The sequence below is a fragment of the Rhinolophus sinicus genome, chromosome X (genome assembly GCF_036562045.2).
Source record: "Rhinolophus sinicus isolate RSC01 chromosome X, ASM3656204v1, whole genome shotgun sequence".
Taxonomy (NCBI): Eukaryota; Metazoa; Chordata; class Mammalia; order Chiroptera; family Rhinolophidae; genus Rhinolophus; species Rhinolophus sinicus.
Genome location: NC_133768.1, coordinates 115641205 through 115663258, shown reverse-complemented (window position 1 = coordinate 115663258; position 22054 = coordinate 115641205). Strand labels below are relative to the sequence as shown.

At 40.1% G+C, this 22054-nt stretch overlaps 1 protein-coding gene and 1 pseudogene across 1 annotated transcript in view; both read left to right on the top strand.

The window, feature by feature from the left end:
- Window positions 1–21360, top strand: part of TEX11 (testis expressed 11) — a 139696-nt gene extending 118336 nt beyond the window's left edge. Inside the window, exons 25-29 of the mRNA XM_019747905.2 lie at window positions 8741–8890; window positions 10346–10454; window positions 11430–11550; window positions 20495–20662; window positions 21289–21360. Of these exons, the coding sequence (XP_019603464.2) occupies window positions 8741–8890; window positions 10346–10454; window positions 11430–11550; window positions 20495–20662; window positions 21289–21360 (620 nt within the window). The remainder of the gene's footprint in view (window positions 1–8740; window positions 8891–10345; window positions 10455–11429; window positions 11551–20494; window positions 20663–21288) is intronic.
- LOC109455950 (keratin, type I cytoskeletal 18) lies at window positions 13375–14608 on the top strand (annotated as a pseudogene).
- Window positions 21361–22054: the final 694 nt, after the last annotated feature.

Here is a 22054-nt window from a genome sequence, read left to right as displayed (position 1 = left end):
TACTTGGAATATTGTGCTTTTTGTGGCCTTTTCTCATTCCACTTTTATTTTGAAAACATATGTGTATGTATTTGTATGCATATGCACTAGACTGTAAGCTCCATGAGGACAGATACTATGTCTGCTTTTGCTTACCTGTGCACACCCAGTACCTAGCACATCCATATATATATACATATATACACACATATATCTGAATGCCCATGTCATATATAATGTCTGGGAAGGATACACACCAAACTCAACATTTTCTACCTCTTAGAACAAGAATTCGTGAGTTTGGGAAACTTATACTTTTTATTTTACTTTTGCATTGTTTGAATTTTTCAATGAACATGTAGTATTTTAATAATTAAAACAAAAATACATTTAGAAAAAATGAATCAGACTTTTAAAGGTTTATATTTTTTAAGCTTGAGTGTTTCCAATAAAATAATGCCTAAAATTATAAGCCCAGCATGTGAGTAATGTAAATAAATCATTAAGCTACCAACGGTAAATAGACAAATTAAGGGAAAGTGCAAAGCTGGTGAATCATAAGCTCCTGGGGAAAAATTGGAAAATGCCAACCTTTTAAAAATCGATTCCAAATCAAAGTTAATTAAGAACTGTATAAACAGTGACTGAAATCTTACTGCTATGGAAATTGGCTTTTACAAAATAATTAATCCTGATATGCCATTATGTTAGTGACCTAAGGAAAGCAGCTTACCACATCCATTCTACAAAGTCCTTATTAAACTCTTAGGGGCTACTAGGTATTGTGGAAACATAAGGAAATGTGTTTCTGTCTCTGTCCTTAAGATATTTACAGGGGAGAAAGGGAGTCAGAAACATAATCTATTACATGTATACAAAGCAAAACAAAATAACTTCACTAATAGGAAAACAAAGTATGTGGGACCACTGAGGAAGAAACGATCCATTCTAAAAGGTAGTATTTGAGCTTACTCTTGCAGAGTGAGTAGGGAAAGCTGTGGGAAGTGAATAAACAAAAGCCAGGAGTATGAGACCATTATTAGTTCTGGAATTATTTGTTATTCAAGTGTTATCTGTGGGAGGTGAGGCTGGAAGTAGTGTGATTTGTGGTGTGTCCCTTCCCAACAATAAGTCAGGCCAGTACTAGCTTCCCTTCTACCCTCTCTGCTTTCCGTCTTGCTGCCCTATAAATGCAATAGCCACACAGCAGCTGGAGTATTATAAGTCAGGTCATGTCAGTCCTCTTGTGCTTTTCATTTACTTGGACTTAAAATGAAATCCAAAGTCCTTACCCTGATCGACAAGGCCATAGGTTATCTGACCCTTGGTTACCTATCTGACCCTTGGTTACCTCTCTGACCTCATCTCCCATCACTGTGCCTCTCAGCTCACTATACTCTAGCCCTACTATATCTCAATGATAACTAGTATGTCCCTGCCTCTGGGCCTTTGTATTTGCCATTCCTTTTGTCCAGAACATTCTTCTCCTGGATATTCTTGTGGCTTGCTCCCCTACATCCTCTGCGCAAATGTCACACCACTCCGGGAGGTCTTGTCTAAGCACACCCTTTCTAAAATAGCAACTCTCATCACTATCTGCCCTCATAATCTGTATTTTTTTCTTTACAACACACATCACCACTTATTCCTAGGAGTCATACTCTGTATATGAAGAGTCATCAAAAGTTAAAGCTAGAAGTAATCTTAGTGATTAGATTTCTTTAAGCTATTTATTTTGTAATATAGTAAATTTTTTATCTCAAAAACATGAAGATGGAGAAAAGCCTTTGGTTGTTTTTATAAGTCATTGCAAGGAAGAATTTCACTTACCTCCAGTTCTACAATTTTGACCTGGCTCTAAAGTGTTCACCTAGTGTCATCGTCAGAAGTCTTAGTGATTATGGCAAACAGGGCGAACCTAAGCACTTTAGAACATAACCCAACATGGGTCTTCTACCAGCAGAAAATCAGTTTAGCTGGCTAGGTCGAGCATTGCCTACATTTTTATATATTACATACTTATATATTATGGTCTCCTCAGCCCAGAAATGGAATGGTCATTCTAATTTATCCAGATGCAGTTGATAAAAGATACCATTTTTGGAATTAGAAATCATGTTTACCTGTTCAGTTGTAAACACCAAAACTATAATTAAATGACTATTCCTTCAGCAGACAATTTTTGCTGGGCTCCTCCATTGGCTTAATAACTACCAACCAGTCATGAATTACTTTTGGCTCAGAGATTAGTTCTCAATGGATTAGAAATTTTCAGAGATGACAGTTTTTAGATTACCCAAGGAAAAGGGCAATTGGAGCTGATCCTAAGGCACATTAAACAGAATGACAAAACTTGAGTGGACTTTCTGGTGTACATTTTGGGCCGGGACTTAGGCCACAGAAATAGAAGAACGTGAATTTAGGACGTTTTTCCCCAAAGGAAATTAAACAATTATCTAAAGATACCCAAGTATCTCTGATAGAAATTGCTCCTAAAAATCTTCGTTTTGGGTAGCACTCCATTCCAGTTATGCTCGTAGGCAACATAAGCTGACCCTATAATACAAAGTGAAGCCCTAATGGCGGTGAGGAAGGACTTCGATTCCAGGTCTATAGAGTCACTGAAGAAATTGAGTCAGGGTCACAGGTTCAGGAGGCAGGTTCATTATGGTGAGACATACTATTCCTTCTCCCAAGTGCCTGACCAAGTGTCAGTCATGTGTTCCTGTTGCTAACATATTTGCTTTTGTACATTGTGATTTTTCTTTTGTAAAAGTACAGATGTGAATCTGGAAATTTTTCTGTACAATTATCTTAGCACAGTAACTCCTGATCAGAGTTAGGTGTGTACTATAGTTCATCTACAAACATTCATTATTGATTTCTAGAAGGTTTCCCAAACCTTAAACTTCACTTCACCCCTAGTTGATAACATATATAGAACACTATACCTTTCACCTATGGAGCACACAATCTTTTCAGGTTCACTTGTGACATTTACCAAAGTAGATCATGTGCTGAGCTAAAAAGCAAGTCTCAACAAATTTCAAAGGGTTAAAATCATGTAAAGTATATTCTCTGAACATAGTAGAATTAAAGTAGGAGTCAACAACAGAATGATGATTAGAAAACCCCCACTATTGAAAATCTAAAAAACACTTCTAAATCACCCATCAGTCAAAGAAATCAAAATGGAAACTATGGAATATATCGAACGTAGCAAAAATGGAAAATATGACATCAAAATTTGTGAGATACAACTTAAATAAGGGAAACTTTATAGCTTTAAATGCATATATTAGAAAAGATAGAGTTGACAGTCAAGTTTCCAGCTTGAATCCAGGGAAAGAACAGCAAATTAAACCAGAGAAAGTAGAAGGAAGAACAAACAAAGATAAGAGCAGAAAACAATGAACTAGGAAAGACATACAATGGAGAAAATCAACAAAACTAAAAGGTGATTCTTCAGAAAGATTACTATAATTGCAAAACTCCAAGTGAGCTGGATCAAGAAATAAAAAGAAGGAACACAAAGTACTACTATCAGTTCGAAAGTAGGCATCACTGCAAACCTTTCAGACATTAAAATGGCAATATAAGGACATTGTGAATAACGTTATATCAATAAATTTGACTATGTTGACAAAACAGACAAATTCTTTGTAAAGTATATCTATAAAAGTTGGCCCATAGAGGGTCTAAATAGTCGTATTTAGACTATTTTAATAGTCCTATACCTGTTAAAGAAGTTTGATCTCAAATACATCCCCACAAAGAAAATGGCTTCACTGGTATAAATTTTCCCAAATGTAAAGGAAGAAATAATAGCAATCCTGTAAAAATACCTCTTATAGAAAATAGAAAAAATGGTAACATTGATTTTATGAGGACAGCATGACTGATGCCAAAACCTGACAAGGACATTTCAGGAAAAGAAAAATGCATGTCAATGTCTTAAATGACAGATGAAAAATCTTAAACAAAATTTTAGGAAATTGCATCCAGCAATATATAACCAAGTAAGGTTTATCCCAGGAATTCAATATGAAAATACACACACACACACACACACACACACACACACACACACATTTTCTGTATCTGTTTGATTTTTTTAAAAGTTCTAAAATAAATGAATTTGGTATAGTTGATGTACACTAGGATTGTTTCAAATCTTTAGTTCTTATGAACAGAGCTGTCCTGAACATCCTGGTGCATATTATGGTAAACAGGTACACTCATTTCCCCTGAGTATATATCTAGGAGTGGCGTTGCTGGGTCATTGCTGCGATAGAAGCATGTATGGATGTTAAATACATTTCAGTATATTCACACAATGGAATACTACTAAGCAAAAAAAGGAATGCACTTCTGACACATACAAAAATATAAATGAATATCAGACATCACGAGCAAAAGAAGTCAGGCACAGAGGAATGTTAACAGTATAAATTCAGTTTTAAAAACAGCTTTATTGAGATATAATTCATATGCCATACAGTTCACACATTAAAGTGTATAATTCAATGGATTTTAGTATATTCACAGGTGTGTGTAACCACTATCAACAGTAAATTTTAGAACATTGTATCACCGCAAAAAGAAACCCCTACACCCTTGATCTATCACATCACCTATCCCCCCCATTTCTCCCAGGAGCCCTAAGCAACCACTAATCTGCTTTGTATCTCTGTAGATTTGCATATTCTGCACTTTCATATAAATGGAATCATATAATATGTGGACTTTTGTGACTTCTTTCACTTAACATAATGTTTTCAAGGTTCATACATGTGGCATGTATCAGTACTTCCTTTTTATGATCAAATAATATTTCATTGTATGGATAGACCACATTTTTATTTATTCATCAGTTGATAGATACACGAGTTGTTTCCATCTTTTGATTATTATGAATAATGCTGATGTAACATTTGTACACAAGTTTTTGTGTGGTCACATGTTTTCATTTCTCTTGGGTATATACCTAGGTCATATGGTAACTCTATGTTTTTTTTTGTTTTTGTTTTTGTTTTAAGATTTTATTGGGGAAGGGGAACAGGACTTTATTGGGGAACAATGGTCAAATTGTTGTCCTTTCAATCTTAGTTGTGGAGGGTTTTGTTCAGCTTCAAGTTGTTGTTCTTTCAGTCTTAGTTGTGGAGGGCACAGCTCAGCTCCAGGTCCAGTTGCCGTTGCTAGTTGCAGGGGGCACAGCCCACCATCCCTTGCGGGAGTCGAACCGGCAACCTTGTGGTTGAGAGGACGACTCAATCAACTGAGCCATCCGGGAGCTCAGCGGCAGCTCAGCTCAAGGTGCCGTGTTCAATTTTAGTTGCAGGGGGCGCTGCCCACCATCCCTTGCGGGACTCGAGGAATTGAACTGGCAACCTTGTGGTTGAGAGCCCATGCTCCAACCAACAACTGAGCCATCCGGGAGGCAGCTCAGCTCAAGGTGCCGTGTTCAATCTTAGTTGCAGGGGGCAGAGCCCACCATCCCTTGCGGGACTCGAGGAAGAACTGGCAACCTTGTGGTTGAGAGCCCACTGGCCCATGTGGGAATCGAACCGGCAGCCTTCGGAGTTAGGAGCACGGAGCTCTAACCGCCTGAGCCACCGGGCCGGCCCTGGTAACTCTATGTTTAATCAATTGAATAACTGCCAGACTGTTTGCCAAAGTGTCTGCATCATTTTGTATTGTCACCAGTGGTGTATGAGGCTTCTGATTTCTCCACTTCTATGTCAATACTTGTATTATCTGATTTTTTTTATTCTAGCCATCCTAGTAAGTGTATAGTGATATCTCATTGTGGTTTTGATATCCTGATGACTGCTTTTCCTGACAACTAATGGTGTTGAGCATCTTTTCATATGCTTATTAGCCATTTGTATATCTTCTTTGGAGAAATGTCTGGTCAGACCCTCTGCCCAATTTTTAACTGGGTTATTTGTCATTTTATTATTGAGTCATAAGAGTTCTTTATATATTCTAGATACACGTTTCTGATCAGGTACATGACTTGGAAATATTTTCTCCCATTCTGTTGGTGGTCTTTTCCCTTTCTTGATAGCATCCTTTGAAGCACAATTTTTTAAAACTTTAATGAAGTACAATTTATTTTTCTTCTGTTGCTTGTGCTTTTGGTATCATATCTAAGAATCACCTGCCAAATCTAAAGTCATGAGTATTTATTCCTGGGTTTTCTTCTAAAGAGTTTTACAGTTTTTGCTGTTACATTTAGGTCGTTGATCCATTTTGAGTTAATTTTTGTATGTTGTGTGAGGTAAGGGTTCAACTTCATTCTTTTCCATGTGGCTGTCCAGTTGCCCTGGAACCATTTTTAAATAATTAAAACAACAAAAACAAAAACTATTCTTTCCCCATTGGATGGTCTATACCTCTTTGGGGAAAATTAGTTGACCATAGGCACACGATTTTATTTCTGGATTGTCATTTCTATCCCATTGACCTATATGTCTGTCCATATGCCAGTATCACACTGTCTTGATTACTATAGCTTTGTATTAAGTTTTGAAACCAGGAAGTGTGAGTCCTCCAAATTTGTTCTTCCTTTCCAAGAGTGTTTTGGTTATTCTGGGCCCCTAAAATTCACATGAATTTTCATGTAAATTTTAGGATCACTCTTAATGTTTCTGAAAAAATTTAAAACACAGCTGAAATTCTGAGAGGAATTGTGATGTATCTATAGATTATTTGGGGAATATTGCCATTTTAACAACGTTAAGTCTTCTAATCCATAAATATGGAGTATTTTTCCATTTATTTACATCTTTTAAAATTTCTTTCAATGCACAAGTCTTGTACATGTTTAATTTATTCCTAAGTATTTTATTCTTTTGGATGCTATTGAAAATGGGTTTTCTTAATCTTATTTTCAGTTTATTCATTACTATTGTATAGAAATAGAATTGATTTTTGTATACTGATCTTGTTAAACTTGTCTATTGTTTCTAATGGTATTTTACTGGACTCCCTAGAGATCTATTTAAAAGATCACATTGCGTGTGAATAGAGATAGTTTCACTACTTCTTTTCCAGTCTTGATGTCTTTTGTTTCTTTTTCTTGACTAATTTCTTTAGCTAGAACTTCTAGAACAGTTCTGAATAGCAGTGGTGAGAGTGGGCATCCTTGTCTTGTTGTTGATCTTAAAAGGAAAAAATCCAGTATTTCACCATTAAGTATGATGTTAGCTGTGGGTTTTTCTTTTCTTTTTTTTTTCTTTCTTTTTCTTTTTTTAAGGAGGGCGCAGCTCACAGTGGCCCATGCAGGGATCGAATTGGCAACCTTGGTGCTACCAGCACTGCACTCTAACCAACTGTGCTAACCGGCCACCGCACTGTGGGTTTTTCATAGATGCCCTTTATCAGGATGAGGAAGTTCCCTTCTATTCCAAGTTTGTTAATTGTTTTTTTATCATGAAAAGATGTTGGATTTTGTCAAATGCTTTTCTGACCCTATTGAGATAGATCGTTATGTAGTTTCATCATAAATGGATGTTGTATGTTGTCAAATGCTTTTCCTGCATCAATTGATATAATCATATGATTTTTGTCCTTTATTTTGTTTATGTGATGTATCACATTGATGGATTTGCGGATGTTGAACCATCCTTGTGCCCCAGGGATGAACCCCACTTGGTTGTGATGAATAATTTTTTTAGTGCATTGTTGCATTCGATTTGTTAGAATTTTGTTTAAGATTTTTTCATCTGTATTCATCAGAGATATTCGTCTGTAGTTTTCTCATTATGTAGTTTCTATTTCTTATTTTATTGACCTGGTGTATTACATTAATTAGTTTTCACTTTTTGAAGTGAAGCGCAGTAAAACGAGGTATGCTTGTGGAGTGAAAAATCAAATAAAACTATTTACATGCAGGTGACATGATTGCCTATATAGAAAATCCCAAAGAATCTACAAAAAGTTACTGGAACTACTAAATGACTTTAGCAAGTTATAGGATACAAGGTCAATATTCAGAAGTTGGTTATATATGTACTAGCAATGCAGTTGAAGGCCAGGCAATAACAATCAATAGTGACAAAAGTCAAAATAGCTGTTAAGTCTGCTAAGGTGGTACTGACTGGAAAGGAACACAGTGTTGGAATTGTTCTATATCATGATCAGGGCAGTAGTTACATGGATTTAAACATCTGAAAATTCATCATCTGTTTAAGACAAATTCACCTCATTCAGTTCACTGTATGTATGCTATACCTCAGCACTTTTTTACAAGTTCAGTCTAACAGTGAATGGAAACCATCTCATATAGTATGGTATATGTCACCTGATACAAGACACTGCCCATGGTGATACCCAAGAAATATTGCTGACTGATGCTATGAAACAATTTGGAAACTCCCCTTTGCTTAAAATAAAACCATAGTTAGTTTGTACAACACTGCATCTTCTGGTTAACTGAGTCATCAAAGCTAGACAGGGAAACATTGGACTTGAAATAGGCAGCAGCAGGACTTTTCCAGGCACTTTCAGAACCCCATGGCAATAATTGTAGGAAATGTAGGCAATGCTAGTGATTGCAATACAGGGTGCTGAAAACATTGGTGAGTTTCTAGATTTCAAAATGTAAAAAAAGTATCTACAGAAGTTGAGATGACCTCCAAATTGTAAGTCAAATTAATTTTCCTCAACAGGAAAATGTCCCCAGAAGAGAGATTAGAATAGGAGAGAGTAATGAAATGTAATCACAGAAAATGTTGCATTTTTGCCTCTTTCTTAGGGAACTTCCCAAATGATCCATGTGAGACGTTGCTTCTCCTGTATGAGTTTGAAGTTAAAGTCAAACAGAATGATCCATTACTGGACAGTTTCCTGGAGCCAGTGTGGGAACAGCCTGACATAGAAAGTAAAACACTGGAAACAATCGCATGTAAGAACTATGTTGATGTTTTTGGAAGGCTAGTACCCATTGAAATTGTACTACTATTTCTTTTCTCTGTTCTCCTCTATTACCTCCAGGTGGGGAAAAAAACACGTTTCCTGATAGCACTTGGTTTTTCCTTTTCTAATGGCATCATTGAACTAGTTTGTATTACAATCATTTGTGCATTTATCTTTTTTTTATATAAGATTATAAGCTCTTTGGGGTCATGAACCATAATCACTTCTGTTCGTTGTACTTATAAACCCTGGCGAAGTCCATTGCTTGTAACAGGCAATAACAATCAGTAGTGATAAGTTTTTATTCTATGCATGCAATTGAATTATGCAGAGGGTGCCAAAATAATGCATATACATTTTAAGAAAGGAAAACTGTATTAAAATTGTAATACTCAATATATACCGATCACAGAAGATGAATACAAGTCACGTTTGACTTCTGCAATTACAAGAGGTGCTCAAAGTAGTTCCCATCGATGTCCAGACACTTCTGATGACGGCGAACTACTGCTTGAGCAATGTTGACCAAACTGTCCACTTGTGTACATTTTTTGGCACCCCTGTATAACTACACAGTAGGGGGAGCTCCAACTTAGTTTTGCTCAGCTGCTAGAAATGATAATGGACCGCTTCAGTAATCAGAGGTGATGCAACCATAGCGATTTATTAAAGTGTACAGAGAAATATTGGGGAGATTTTGTAACACAGTTGCCACCCTCTAATTTCTGCTTGGATTGTAAGTAGTATTGGGGGGCCAGAGCCTCTACAGGGACGTCCTGCCAGAAGTGGCCTTATTCTCTTTTTATCTGTCACCCTCCTCAGGAGCCTGAGTGTGTTTCATAAAGGTCCTAGGTAGTCCTAAGTGCACAGAAGTCACCTGTGCCTTTCTTTGTCTTGCCAAGGCAGAATTCCTAGACACATGGAGCAGATGGCGTATACTTGATGGGCATGTGATGGTGACCACTGCTCCTTGTAGGAAGGAGTTCCAATTCTAGAGGCCGGGTAAATGCATCTGGTATTTTTAGGCCTTGTTATCTTGGACACTCAAGTGTTTCCTGTTTTTAGTATCAGATAAAAACAGTATATTGTCGTCTAAATCTGGTTTTGATGGCCGCCCTTTTACTGACCTGCTTTCTGTTTCCTTCTCAGTGTGCCCTCCTTGACTCTGCTTCATAAGATTATTGCTTCACCTGTATGACTGTGCTCAGGGTCACAGAAACAGATAGGACGACCTAGTGATCCTACTGCCCAGAAAGTAGAAGCTATCTCTGAAAGCCACCATGGATTCATTGTTTTATACAATTCCTTGTTTGCGTTTGTTTGTTTTTGTTCATCTACTTGAGGTCATTTTTGTTTGAGAGAAAGCAAGTTGTAGCCTGGGATAAAAACTGTGATGCATGAGATTATGATGAGATTCACAACCTTTTATCTTCCCTTCCTATAGCATTAGCAATGGAAACGCCTGCATACTATCCTTCCATCGCTCTGAAGGCCTTGAAAATGGCGTTACTGCTCCACAAAAAGAAAGAATCATTTGATGTTTTCAAATACAGGTTAGTAATTGTAATTCAACACTGTATCCAGGCTGTTTGATAGCGGAAAGAGCTGTAGTCGGTGCCTCACACGTCATTAGTCCTACTCAACTGGCCCAACTTAAAAGGTGATTGAGGCACTCCTGTAACTCCTGGACTGGAAAGTCTTCAGCACAGCTCCATATTATATTATGTATTATATAGTATGTAATATTATATAATATTTATTATGGACCAAGAATTAATTAGCTGTGTCAAGGAGTCTGGTTTTCCCAAAGGAGGAAATGAGGAAAAGTTGTTTCTTTGTGTGAGTTTATGTATCTACTAAAATACCTTTTTTCTTCTACCTTTTTTCTTCGTTTCATTACGAAAAATGCCAAAAGTACAGAAAAGTACAGAGATTAATAGAACAAACAACAAAGTATCCACCACCCAAATTTAACAAGTGTTAACATTTTGCTATTTTGCCTCAGATTTTATTTCTAAGCACCTTTCCTTAAAGGCCAACAAATGCTGTACATAATATAAAATATTATTTATTGGAGATTTTATGTTTTCCATCCCTAGACATGGGGAAAAAATAGATGTGTGATTTTTTTCTGGAAAACAGTATTGCAATCTCCCTTTTCTGAGATTTGAGAGACAGTTCTCCTGGAGTTATTCCCAATTTAAATCCCAGATCCATTGCCCATTTGAGGATGTAACAAGATGCTTTAAAGTGCCTGCCGATTGAACCAGCTCGTAGAATGTAGTAAACACCCTCAACTCCTTAGTGTAGGAAACTAAGAAAACCAGTGAAAGACAACCACAGGCATAATAAAAGGAAGGATTGGTCAGCCCCATTTCTGGCTTCAAAACTCTTGTCTTCTGAAGTTGGAGGGAAGAACAGACATTGAGGTTCTTAGTGTGAGATGAGATCTGGACTTCACTTATCTTAGCCGTGAAGCCAATGGTTTCTTTCCTTGTGGGATGAGTTTTCTCTTTTTTTTATTTCAGCAAATGTATGCACAGCTTGATTAACCTCTTAGTACCAGATGGGGCCCCAAGTGCAGAACTCTGTCCCCTCGAAGAAGTTTGGGGCTATTTTGAAGATGCTCTGAGCTTTATCAACCAAAACGTAAGTCAAACTTTCAACTAATTTTAAAGATCTGAGCTGTTTTGTGTCTTAGACGTTATATAGAATATTGCTTTCTGATAAGTTTTAGGGTAAATAAAATCCTATTACAGTGTAGCTAGACACTACAAAATTTCCCTAGTTTATGAAATGGAAATAGTTCAAAGTAGAACATTTTTAATGCAGGTATACTGTGAATTATGTCAAAATAGCAGTACCACCGGGCTTTTTGAATTATTTTGTCTTTTTAAAACCTGGTAGAATTGTTGCTTCCACCGTGACGATACTAACTCTTTGAGAAAGCTCATGGATATTTCCGCCATTTCTCAGAGGAGGTAGTAGAGTAGAAGAAACACTGAAGACCTGTATTTTGGTCCCTCTGATGTTTTTGTGTATGTGTGTGTTTTGTTTTGTTCGGTGCATGTAATTCGGGTAAATTACACCCTGTGTTATTAGGGTGTAATTTACATATCATAAAATTTACCCATGGTGTGTGTACAATTCAGTGATTTGCAGTAAATTCATAGAGTTAGGCAACTGTCACCACAATCCAGTTTTAGAATATTTCCATTATTCAAAACAGTTTCCTCTTGCCATTTGTGGTCAGTCTCAGGTTCAGGGCCAGGCCACCACTGATCTGCTTTCTGTCTCTATCGATTTTCTCTCTCTGGACACTTCATATGAATGCAGTCATACAATGTGTGACCTCTTTTGTCTGACTTCTTTCAATTTAGTGTTTTGCGGTTCAACCATGTTGTAGCATGTGTCAGTATTTCTTTTATTAAAATGTATTGGAGTGACAAGGATGTGTCAGCATTTTAATCCTTCCTATTGCTGAATAAATCAAATAGTATTATATTCTGTTGAATGGATACACCACATTTTGTTTATCAACTCGCTAGTTGGTGGACATTTGAGTTTCCACTGTTTTGCTATTATGAATAATGATGCTGTGAACATTTGTGTATATAAGTCTTTGTGTGGGCATGTTTTTAGTTCTCTTGAGTAAATGAATTTCTGGGTCATATGGTAACTTTGTGTGTAACTTTTTGAGGAGCTGCCGTCTGTTTTCCAAAGCAGCTGCACCATTTTACAGTCCCATCAGCAGTGGATGAGGGTTCTACGTTCTCCACGTCCTCACCAACACTTGCTACTGTCCCTCTTTTTCTAATCCAGCCCTCCTAGTGGGTGTGCAGTCGTAGCTCATTGTGGTTTTGATTCGCATTTTCTTGATGGTGAGTGGTATTGATCATTTTTTTTCATGAGCTTATTGGCCATTTGTATGTCTCTTTTGGACAAATGTATATTCAATTATTTTTCCATTTTTAAAATTGGGTTCTCATTCAGCTATAAGAGTTCTTTATATATTCCAGATACAAATCCTTTATCAAATATATAATTTGTAAATATTTTCTCCAAGTCTTTGGCTTGTGTTTTCATTTTCTTAATGGCATCATTTAAAAAGCAAAAGTTCTGGATTTTGATGAAGTCAGATTTATCATTTTTTTCTTTTATGGGTCAAGTTTTTGGTCATGATTAGAAAACTTTGCCTACCCAAACTTACAAAGTTTTTCTCCTGAGTTTTCTTGTAGAAATTTTTATACTTTTATCTCTTACAAATAGGTCTGTGATCCATTTGAGTTCGTTTTTGTTTGTGGTGTGAGATAAGGGTCTAATGGCTTCTTGTCTGTTTTAGCGTATGGATATCCCTCTTTTGCTGTTTGACTTCAGTTTTCCATTTGGGGTTTTAAGATCACTTGAAACAATGCTGTGTGTGCTGCTGCATCCTCAACCTGAGGCTTGGCCTCGCCTTCCTCCCAGAACAGCATGAGCTTCAGCACCCGCTCCAGCTTCTCCACCAACTCTTGGCCCCTAGGCTCTGAGTAGTCGCCCAAGCAGCAGCACAGCACAGCCAGCGTGTATGCAGGCGCAGGGAATCAGGCTCCCGGATCTCTGTATCCCACTCCACCGGTGGCTGGGGGCTTGGGGGCTTGGCTGCAGGATGGCCAGGGGCCATCCAGACTGAGAAGGAGACTATGCAATGCCTGAATGACCGCCTGGCCTCTTGCCTGAGAGGGTGAGGGGCCTAGAGGCTGATAATCGGAGCCTGGAGAGCTAAATCTGGGAACACCTGGAGAAGAAGGGGCCCCAGGTCAGAGACTGGGGCTGTTACTTCAAGACCACCGAGGACCCGAGAGCTCAGATCTTTGCAAGTTCTGTGGACAATGCCTGCATCATTCTGCAGCTTGACAATGTCCTTCTTGCTGCTGATGACGTCAGAGTCAAGTATGAGACAGAGCTGGCCGTGTGTCAGTCTGTGGAGAGTGACATCAGTGGGCTCCGAAAGGTCACTGATGACACCAATATCACTCGGCTGCAGCTGGAGACGGAGATTGAGGTTGTCAAGGAGGAGCCGCTCTTCATGAAGAAGAACCATGAGAAGGAAGTAAATGGTCTGCAAAACTAGATTGCCAACGCTGGGTTGGCCATGGAGCTGGATGCTCCCTAATCTCAGGACCTCAGCACGATCGTGGCCGACATCCACACTCAGTATGACGAGCTGGCTCAGAAGAACCGAGAGGAGCTAGGCAAGTGCGGGTCCCAGTGGGTTGAGGAGAGCACCGCAGTGGTCACCTCACAGACTGCTGAGATAGGAGCTGCTGAGATGACACTCACGGCGCTGAGACGTCCTGTCCAGGCCAGTCCTTGGAGATCCCCCTGGACTCGATGAGCAATCTGAAGGCCAGCTTGGAGCAGAGCCTGAGGGAGGTGGGGACACGCTGTGCCATGCACAGGGAACCGCTTGTTGGCATCCTGCTGTACCTGGAGTCAGAGCTGCTCCAGACCCAGGACTGCGCGGCCCTGCTGAATGTCAGGGGCAAGCTGGAGGCTGACGTCACCACCTGCTGGAAGCCTGCTGGCAAAAGAGGAAGACTGGGATCTTGGTGACGCCCTGCACAGCAACTCCATGTAGTCCATCCAAAGGCCCAGCACCCGCAGGACTGTGCACGGCAAAGTGGGGTCTGAGGTGCTGAGGCAGCAGAAGCATGGCACCTTTTAGGGGAGTAGTAGGTCAATAAAATGTTCAGAGGTCAATGAATATCAAAAACAAAAAAATAATGTGTTATAAACTTGAACAGGTTGTCTGCCTGTCAGGTGGTATTGTCATTACAAGGGAGCTGTGACATATTAAGAAGGTTAAATGGCTGGCTTCAAGTCACATAGAAAGGCATTACTTGAGTTTGTGTTAGTGTCCAAGGTTGCGATTCTGCTCTATGCTCAACCGCTTCTTCATGTATAACTACGTGCAAAGCCTGACAGGTGGGAAGACAGTGCATCAGGGCGACAACCTGCTGCAAAGCAGCATCAACGTGCACCGCCCTGAAGTGTCCTGGAGCTGTGTGGTTATGGCCTGTGGAACTGGAAGTTAAAAAACACACAAAATAACTTTAGCAATGAACATTTTGGATATGCATTTTTCTACTTTCTTTAGGGAAGAGGAGAAAATTCAGTTTCTGAGCCATGAGCCTCATCTAGACCTTCAGATGTGTTCGCCATAGTAACATGCAAACTAAAATTAAACTTCACTATAAATCCAAATGGATTGATTCCCATAGTTTCTATATAAGGCCAAAACGACTCTGAGTATTTTGGTTTTGCCACTTTTATTGTGTCTGATATATTACTGTTCCATCTCTCTGGCTCTTAAGTTGCCTCCTAGACAGCTTAATATTTTTCTGGTTTTTTGCAAAGTCTCCCATCCATTATTGCTCATCGCCTGAAACCTGATGGGATAGTTAGCTTTTTTATGCAGAGGTTAATTTAATAAACCTCTTGACTCTTACATAGTGTATGCTGCTTTTCCCTGTTTGATTGAATGTGCTGTGCATCTCCCTTGTTTTAAATGTTTGCGAGAAAATTCTGCCCTTGTTTGACTTTTCTAACGGCCAGACACTCACTCATTATTTATTGAGCAGATAACCTTTATCAAGTGCCTCCACACAGTGGCAAAATGGCTATCGCACAAATATAAAATCTCCTGCCTCCCAGTACCAAGCCTTACATTTTACAAAGCATTCTTACATCCATTCTTTCATACGATTCCTCCACCCACAGCAATTCTACAAAGGAGAGAGTGCTGATATCATCATCTGATTCAAAAAAGTCAAGTTACCAATTTGCCTAAGTTCATGTGGCTAATGAATGAGAGGCAGGACTAGAACCCAGGTCTTCTGACCTCAATTCCGGGACTCTCTCAACCAGAGGACACATCTTGGCCTGTACTTGCTAGGAAATTTCAGTCCTAAGGAGAGGCCCCCGTTGGTATTCAGAACTTTCTGCCGATGGAAAGGCAGAAAGGATGACTTGCACGCTTGAGCAGGCGAGCCTACGGAGTCGAGAGTACGTATATATTCTCGATTAGTTTTAAGAGAAAGTAGATTGCTCTGGTTGTTTTTCTTCATTTTATTTTGAAATAAGTGTATATCCACATGCAGTTATAAGCAACAGCAGGAGCGATCCCATGTACCCTTTACCTGGTTTCCCCTAGTGGTATCATCTTACAAAACTCCAGTACCGTATCACGACCAGCACGTTGACGTTACTACAGTCAAGACACAGAACTTTTCTGTCACCACAAAGGGTCCTCACGTTGCCCTTTTATACCTCTACGCACTTTTCTCCAACCTGCCCCCAATCCCTCCTTAAACCCTGGTGACCGCTAATCTATTACAAATTTCTATCGTTTTGACATTTCAAGAATGTTATATAAATTGAGTCGTATAGTATATAACTTGAGATTTAGAATCGTACAGTATATAACCCTTCGAGATTGTTTTTTATTAAATTTATTGGGGTGACATTGGTTAATAATATTATATAAGTTTCAAGTGTAAAATTATATAATACATCATCTATATATCACATTGTGTGTTCACCCAGTCAGTTCTCCTTCCATCACCATATATTTGACCCTCATCTACCATCCCGCATCCCCCCTTTCCCTCTGGTAACCACTAAACTTCTGTTTGTGTCTACGAGTGTTTTTGTTCCTGTTATTAATTTTTTAATTAGTTTCAGGTGTGCAAAACAACATAGTGATTAGACATTTATACACTTCACAAATAACCCCAATAAGTCTATTATCCATCTGACAATGTACATAGTTATTAGAATAATATTCACTATATTCCCTATACTGTATTGTATATTCCTGGGACTTTTTAAAAAATTACATTTGACATTCAGTATTATGTTATATTAGTTTCAGGTGTACAGCATAATGGTTAGACATCTATGTAATTGATGAAGTGATCCCCCCAATTAGTCCAGTACCCACCTACCACTATACATAGTTATTACCATATTACTGACTGTATTCCCTATGCTGTACTTAACATCCCTGGGACTATTTTATAACTACCAATTCATACTTTCTAATCCCCTCCCCTTACTCATTCAGCCCCCAACCCCTCTCTCATCTAGTAACCATCAGTTTTGTACTCTGTATCTATAGGTCTGTTTCTGTTTTGTTTAATTTTTTCTTTATTTTTTAAAAATTAAATTGATTGGGGTGACAATTGTTAGTAAAGTTACATAGGTTTCAGGTGTACAATTCTGTAATGCATCATCTATGTATCACATTGTGTGTTCACCCAGAGTCAGTTCTCTTTCCATCCCCTTTACCCTCATCTACCACCCCCTTCCCTCCTTACCCTCTGGTAACCACTAAACTGTTGTCTGTGTCAGTTTTTGTTTCTTTGACTTGTTCCTTTGTTGCTTTCAGTTTTATACCCCACATATGAGTGAAGCCACATGGGTCTTGACTTTTTGATATATTTCACTTAGCATAGTCTCAAGATCCATCCATGTTGTTGCGAATGGCACTATTTCATATTTTCTTATGGCAGAGTAGTATTCCATTGTGTATATATACCACATCTTCTTTATCCATTCATCTATCGAAGGACACTTTGGTTGTTTCCATGTCTTGGCCACTGTTGAATAATGCTACAGTGAATATAGGGGTACATACATCTTTATGGATAAATGTCTTCAGCTTTTTCAGGTAGATACCCAAAAGAAGGATTGCTGGGTCATATGGTAATTCTACTCTTAATTTTTTGAGGAAACTCCATACTGTTTTCCATAGTGATTGTTCCAATCTGCATTCCCACCAACAGTGTATGAGGGCTCCTTTTTCTTCACAGCTTCTCCAACACTTGTTGTTATTTGTCTTGTTGATAATAGCCATTCTAACTGGGGTGAGGTGATAGCTCATTGTGGTTTTATTTGTATTTCCCTAATAGATACTGAAGTTGAGCATCTTTTCATATATCTGTTGGCAGTTTGTATGTCTTGTTGGGAGAAGTGTCTGGTTCAGGTCCTCTCCCCATTTTTTAATTGGATTATTTGTTTGTGTTTGTTGTTGAGTTGTATGAGATATTTATATGTTTCGGATATTAGCCCCTTATCAGAGATGTGGTTTGCAAGTGTCTTCTCCCACTCGGTTGGTTGCCTTTTTGTTTGGTTGATGGTTCCTTTTGCTGTGCAGGAGCTCTTTAGTTTGGTATGTAGTCTACCCTAAGAACATGTTTCTTTTTTTTTTAAAGAGATTATTGGGGAAGGGGAACAGGACTTTATTGGGGAACAGTGTGTACTTCCAGGACTTTTTTCCAAGTCAAGTTGTTGTCCTTTCAATCTTAGTTGTGGAGGGCGCAGCTCAGCTCCAGGTCCAGTTGCTGTTGCTAATTGCAGGGGGCGCTGCCCACCATCTCTTGCAGGAGTTGAAACCAGCAACCTTGTGGTTGAGAGGACGCGCTCCAACCAACTGAGCCATTCGGGAGCTCAGCGGCAGCTCAGCTCAAGGTGCCGTGTTCAACCTTAGTTGCAGGGGGCAGAGCCCACCATCCCTTGTGGGAGTCGAGGAATTGAACTGGCAACCTTGTGGTTGAGAGCCCACTGGCCCATGTGGGAATCGAACCGGCAGCCTTTGGAGTCAGGAGCATGGAGCTCTAACCGCCTAAGCCACCGGTCCGGTCCCAAGAACATGTTTCTTGTTCGGTTGTGTGTTCACTCATTCTGTTAAAATCACAACACTGTCGGACACTGTGCCAGGCTGTGAACACACAAAGGTAGATGCATTCTGCCTTGGAGGAGCAAACGCCCAGCCTCTGGGAGGACACAGCCAGTACAGTGTCTGAAGTGCTGTGAACAGCGTGGTGGGGCTCAGCAGTTGTGGAGAGTCAGGGGAAGCCTCACTGCGGAGGCTGCATTTGACTAGATAGTTATCCATTTGTTCATTCATTCATTGATTCATTCCGCAAACATACGTTGTACTCCCGTTGTGTGCCAGGCACAGTGTTGGACTCCGAGGATACAAAGATGATCAAGAGAAATTTCTTGAAACTCTAGGAGCTCAACAGTCTGCAAGAGATAAATATATAAACAGTTTCAAAACAACCTGAGAAGTTGTATTAGAGGAATGTTACACTTGCTCTGGAAACAGAGAGAAAGGAGTAACTCACTCTGCTTGTGAATTTGAAGAAAAAATAGAAGTTTGCCAAGTGAACCATGATGGGGTGGCATTTCAAGCAGAAAGACTGGATAGACCTCCTCTGACGTCACCCCATGCTTGTTTCTTTTACTGAACTAGAACACCTACTGCTGTGTCGCTCTGGCCCCTAATCGTGCACCTGGTGTAGTCCTTCCACGTGGATGCCCGGTCTCCCCAAAGGCGCTGTGTGTCCTTTAGGTTCAGAGCTTTGTCTTGTCCCTCCGAACACCCTCATTCTCATAGTCTTTTCTGCATGATGATTTTTATAGATCCAAAAGAGGGAAAGGAATACAGCTGAGAGAATGTCATTGACACTGCCCCTGCTGCCTAAGTCTCATATTGCATTTCCCCTTCCAAGGGCTTTAAGGGGGGGGCAGGGTGAGCACATAGGGTGAGCACATAAATGCTCCCTTTGCCATCCAGCTCAGACAAGAACTGAGGAAGTGGCTCGCTACACTAATCCTTCTCACTACTGCAGAATCTTGTGATCAGCCACTCAGAAAGTGAAGGGACCGGCATAGCAATGTGCCCTTTTTTCATATCTAGGTAAATACTGTCAACACTAAAGATTAACGTTTCTTAAAAATGACAATCAGTTGACGTTAAGTAAAAGAGATTACCCTCCACAATGAGTTTTTGCTTTTAAGGCAAAAACTGAGATTTGCTAGAGAAGGAATTCTGCCTCAAGGCTATAACCTAGAAATCCTGCCCAAGTTTCCAGCCTGCTGGCCTGCCTTACAGAGTTCAGATTCAAGATCAAAACATCAACTCTTACCTGAATTTCCAGCCTACTGGTCTACCCCACAGATTTCAAACTTGCCAGTCCCCACAATTGTGTGAGCCAATTCCTTAAGATGAAATCTATCTATCTATCTATCTATCTATCTATCTATCTATCTATCTATCTACCTACCTACCTACCTACCTACCTACCTACCTACCTATCTATCTCTATATATACATACATGCAAACAATAAAGATTAATATAATTTCTATTCCAAACACAGACTGATTCTGGTCAAGGAAATTAAGAGATTCAATAACACTGCTTCTTGACAACCTTCTGCAAATTAGAGGTAGGTACTGGGGAGGTGATTGACAGAGGACAGCACCAAGGGAAACCCCAGACAGGACACAGGAAGACCAGGCCTCAGACCACGGGGGCCGCATGGCTTTTTCACTTTGTCTTTTCATGAGTTCTTGCTTTGGAGCATTCTGCAGCTGCCAAACCTTCAAGGTGCTCCCCTCCTGCTCTCCAGGAGCACAGAATTGCTCGTGGAGGCTGTGGCTCCCATTGTTTATTTAATAATAATGGGATGCAGCACAGGTATAGTCAGTGGTGCAATGATTGTGACCGTGATAACTGTCAACCCACTGTTCTTGGATTTCAGGAAGCCTACCCAGAAATGGAGATTCTCATGCTCATGGTCAAGTCCTGGAACACTGGAATATATATGTATGGCAGCGGCATGTGTGTATCTGCTGAAAAATGGTGTGGCCTGGGGTTGCGTTTCCTTGCCCGCCTTGGCCCCCCCCTCAAGGGAAACTATGAAACTCAGGTGAGGAGGGAGAGGGCTCGCGGTGGTGGGTGGCATGAGTCGAGGCAGAGAGGTCCATCTGGGCCCTCAGTAAGGACTCAATCCTACCCTCCTTGGCTGGGAAAGGATTTGGGTGGTTGTTCCTCTCAGTGCTTCCAGAGAACTGCAAAACTTAGGGGGCTGTGAAGAGTCATTTCTTAGAGTGAAAAGCAGGAAGCATGGTGAACAGGGGCGGACTTAGGGGTAGCAAATGGAAGCTAATTAAAAGGGGTGCCAGGAATGGGCTCTGGAAAGATGCATCACTCACTGCCCATGCCAGTGCATGTAGGGAAGTACTGGCCTCTGTGCAAACGGTGACTGTTGGGAAAGCAATTTTCTCCAGGAACTGTTCTGAGTGGCAGACTTCTAAGCCCTTCGCTAACCAGGAGAGGCTTGATGGAGAGAAAGTCTTGTTACTGAATAGAGCAACGGATTGTTAATGGTTTGCGTATCTGCCTGTCCCGAGTAAACGGACCTGGTGCTGTGGGATCCCTCTTCCCCAGTGTGGCTCGGGGGAGGGTTTACTCTCATGCCATCGCCATGAGATGGGAAAGCTTTTCCACATTTCCTCTCCTCTCAAGAAATCTATTTGCCACTCTTTTCCCCAGATGAACATTCTGTATAGTCAGCTCGTGAGAGCATTAGAACAAAACAAGGGCTCATGTTTCCGTGAAGAGTGAGAGGCGTGCGAGCAGACAAGCCGACAGCGACTGCAAGATGCTGCATGGTCCTGCGGCGTTCAATGTTTAAATTCTTGTCAGACTATCTCTGAGCTTTGTTTCTGTCTTCTCAAGTTCTAGTTTCATGTTATAAAATGACATTTTCTGAAATTAAAGCACTTTGACTTTTACTGCTGTGACCAGCTCTTTCCTGGGGGACAAGTGAATTTTCCAAAATGCTAATAATTACATGTTGAAAGAGCCCCTGTGAGAGTAAGATGATTCATGCCCCATTTGAACACAAATGAATGCCCATCCCGGTCCAAAACAGGTGCATTTTCTTCTACAAATGCTCAAATCCCAATACCTGAAGATAAGAGGGAACCACAGGCTCCTCATCAGATGGACCTCAGTGGCCTCTGGGCCCAGCACTGATTGGGTTCAGGAAATCTCTCTGTGGCATCCTTGACAATTGGCTGTCTGGTCCCTATCAGAACAAATCCTATGACAGGGAACTTCCGAAATTGCTGTCTGATGGGCAAAAAGCCCTTGCTCACACTGAACAGGAGCTTGTCTCCCTATAGCAAGTCAGCTTTCTCTGTCCCAGATGCCCTTTGAGACTCAGTACAACCATCAAAATTAGGACATAAACAATGAAGCAATGCTACCATCTAATCTATAGGCCACATTCAGATTTCACCGGTTGTCCTAATAA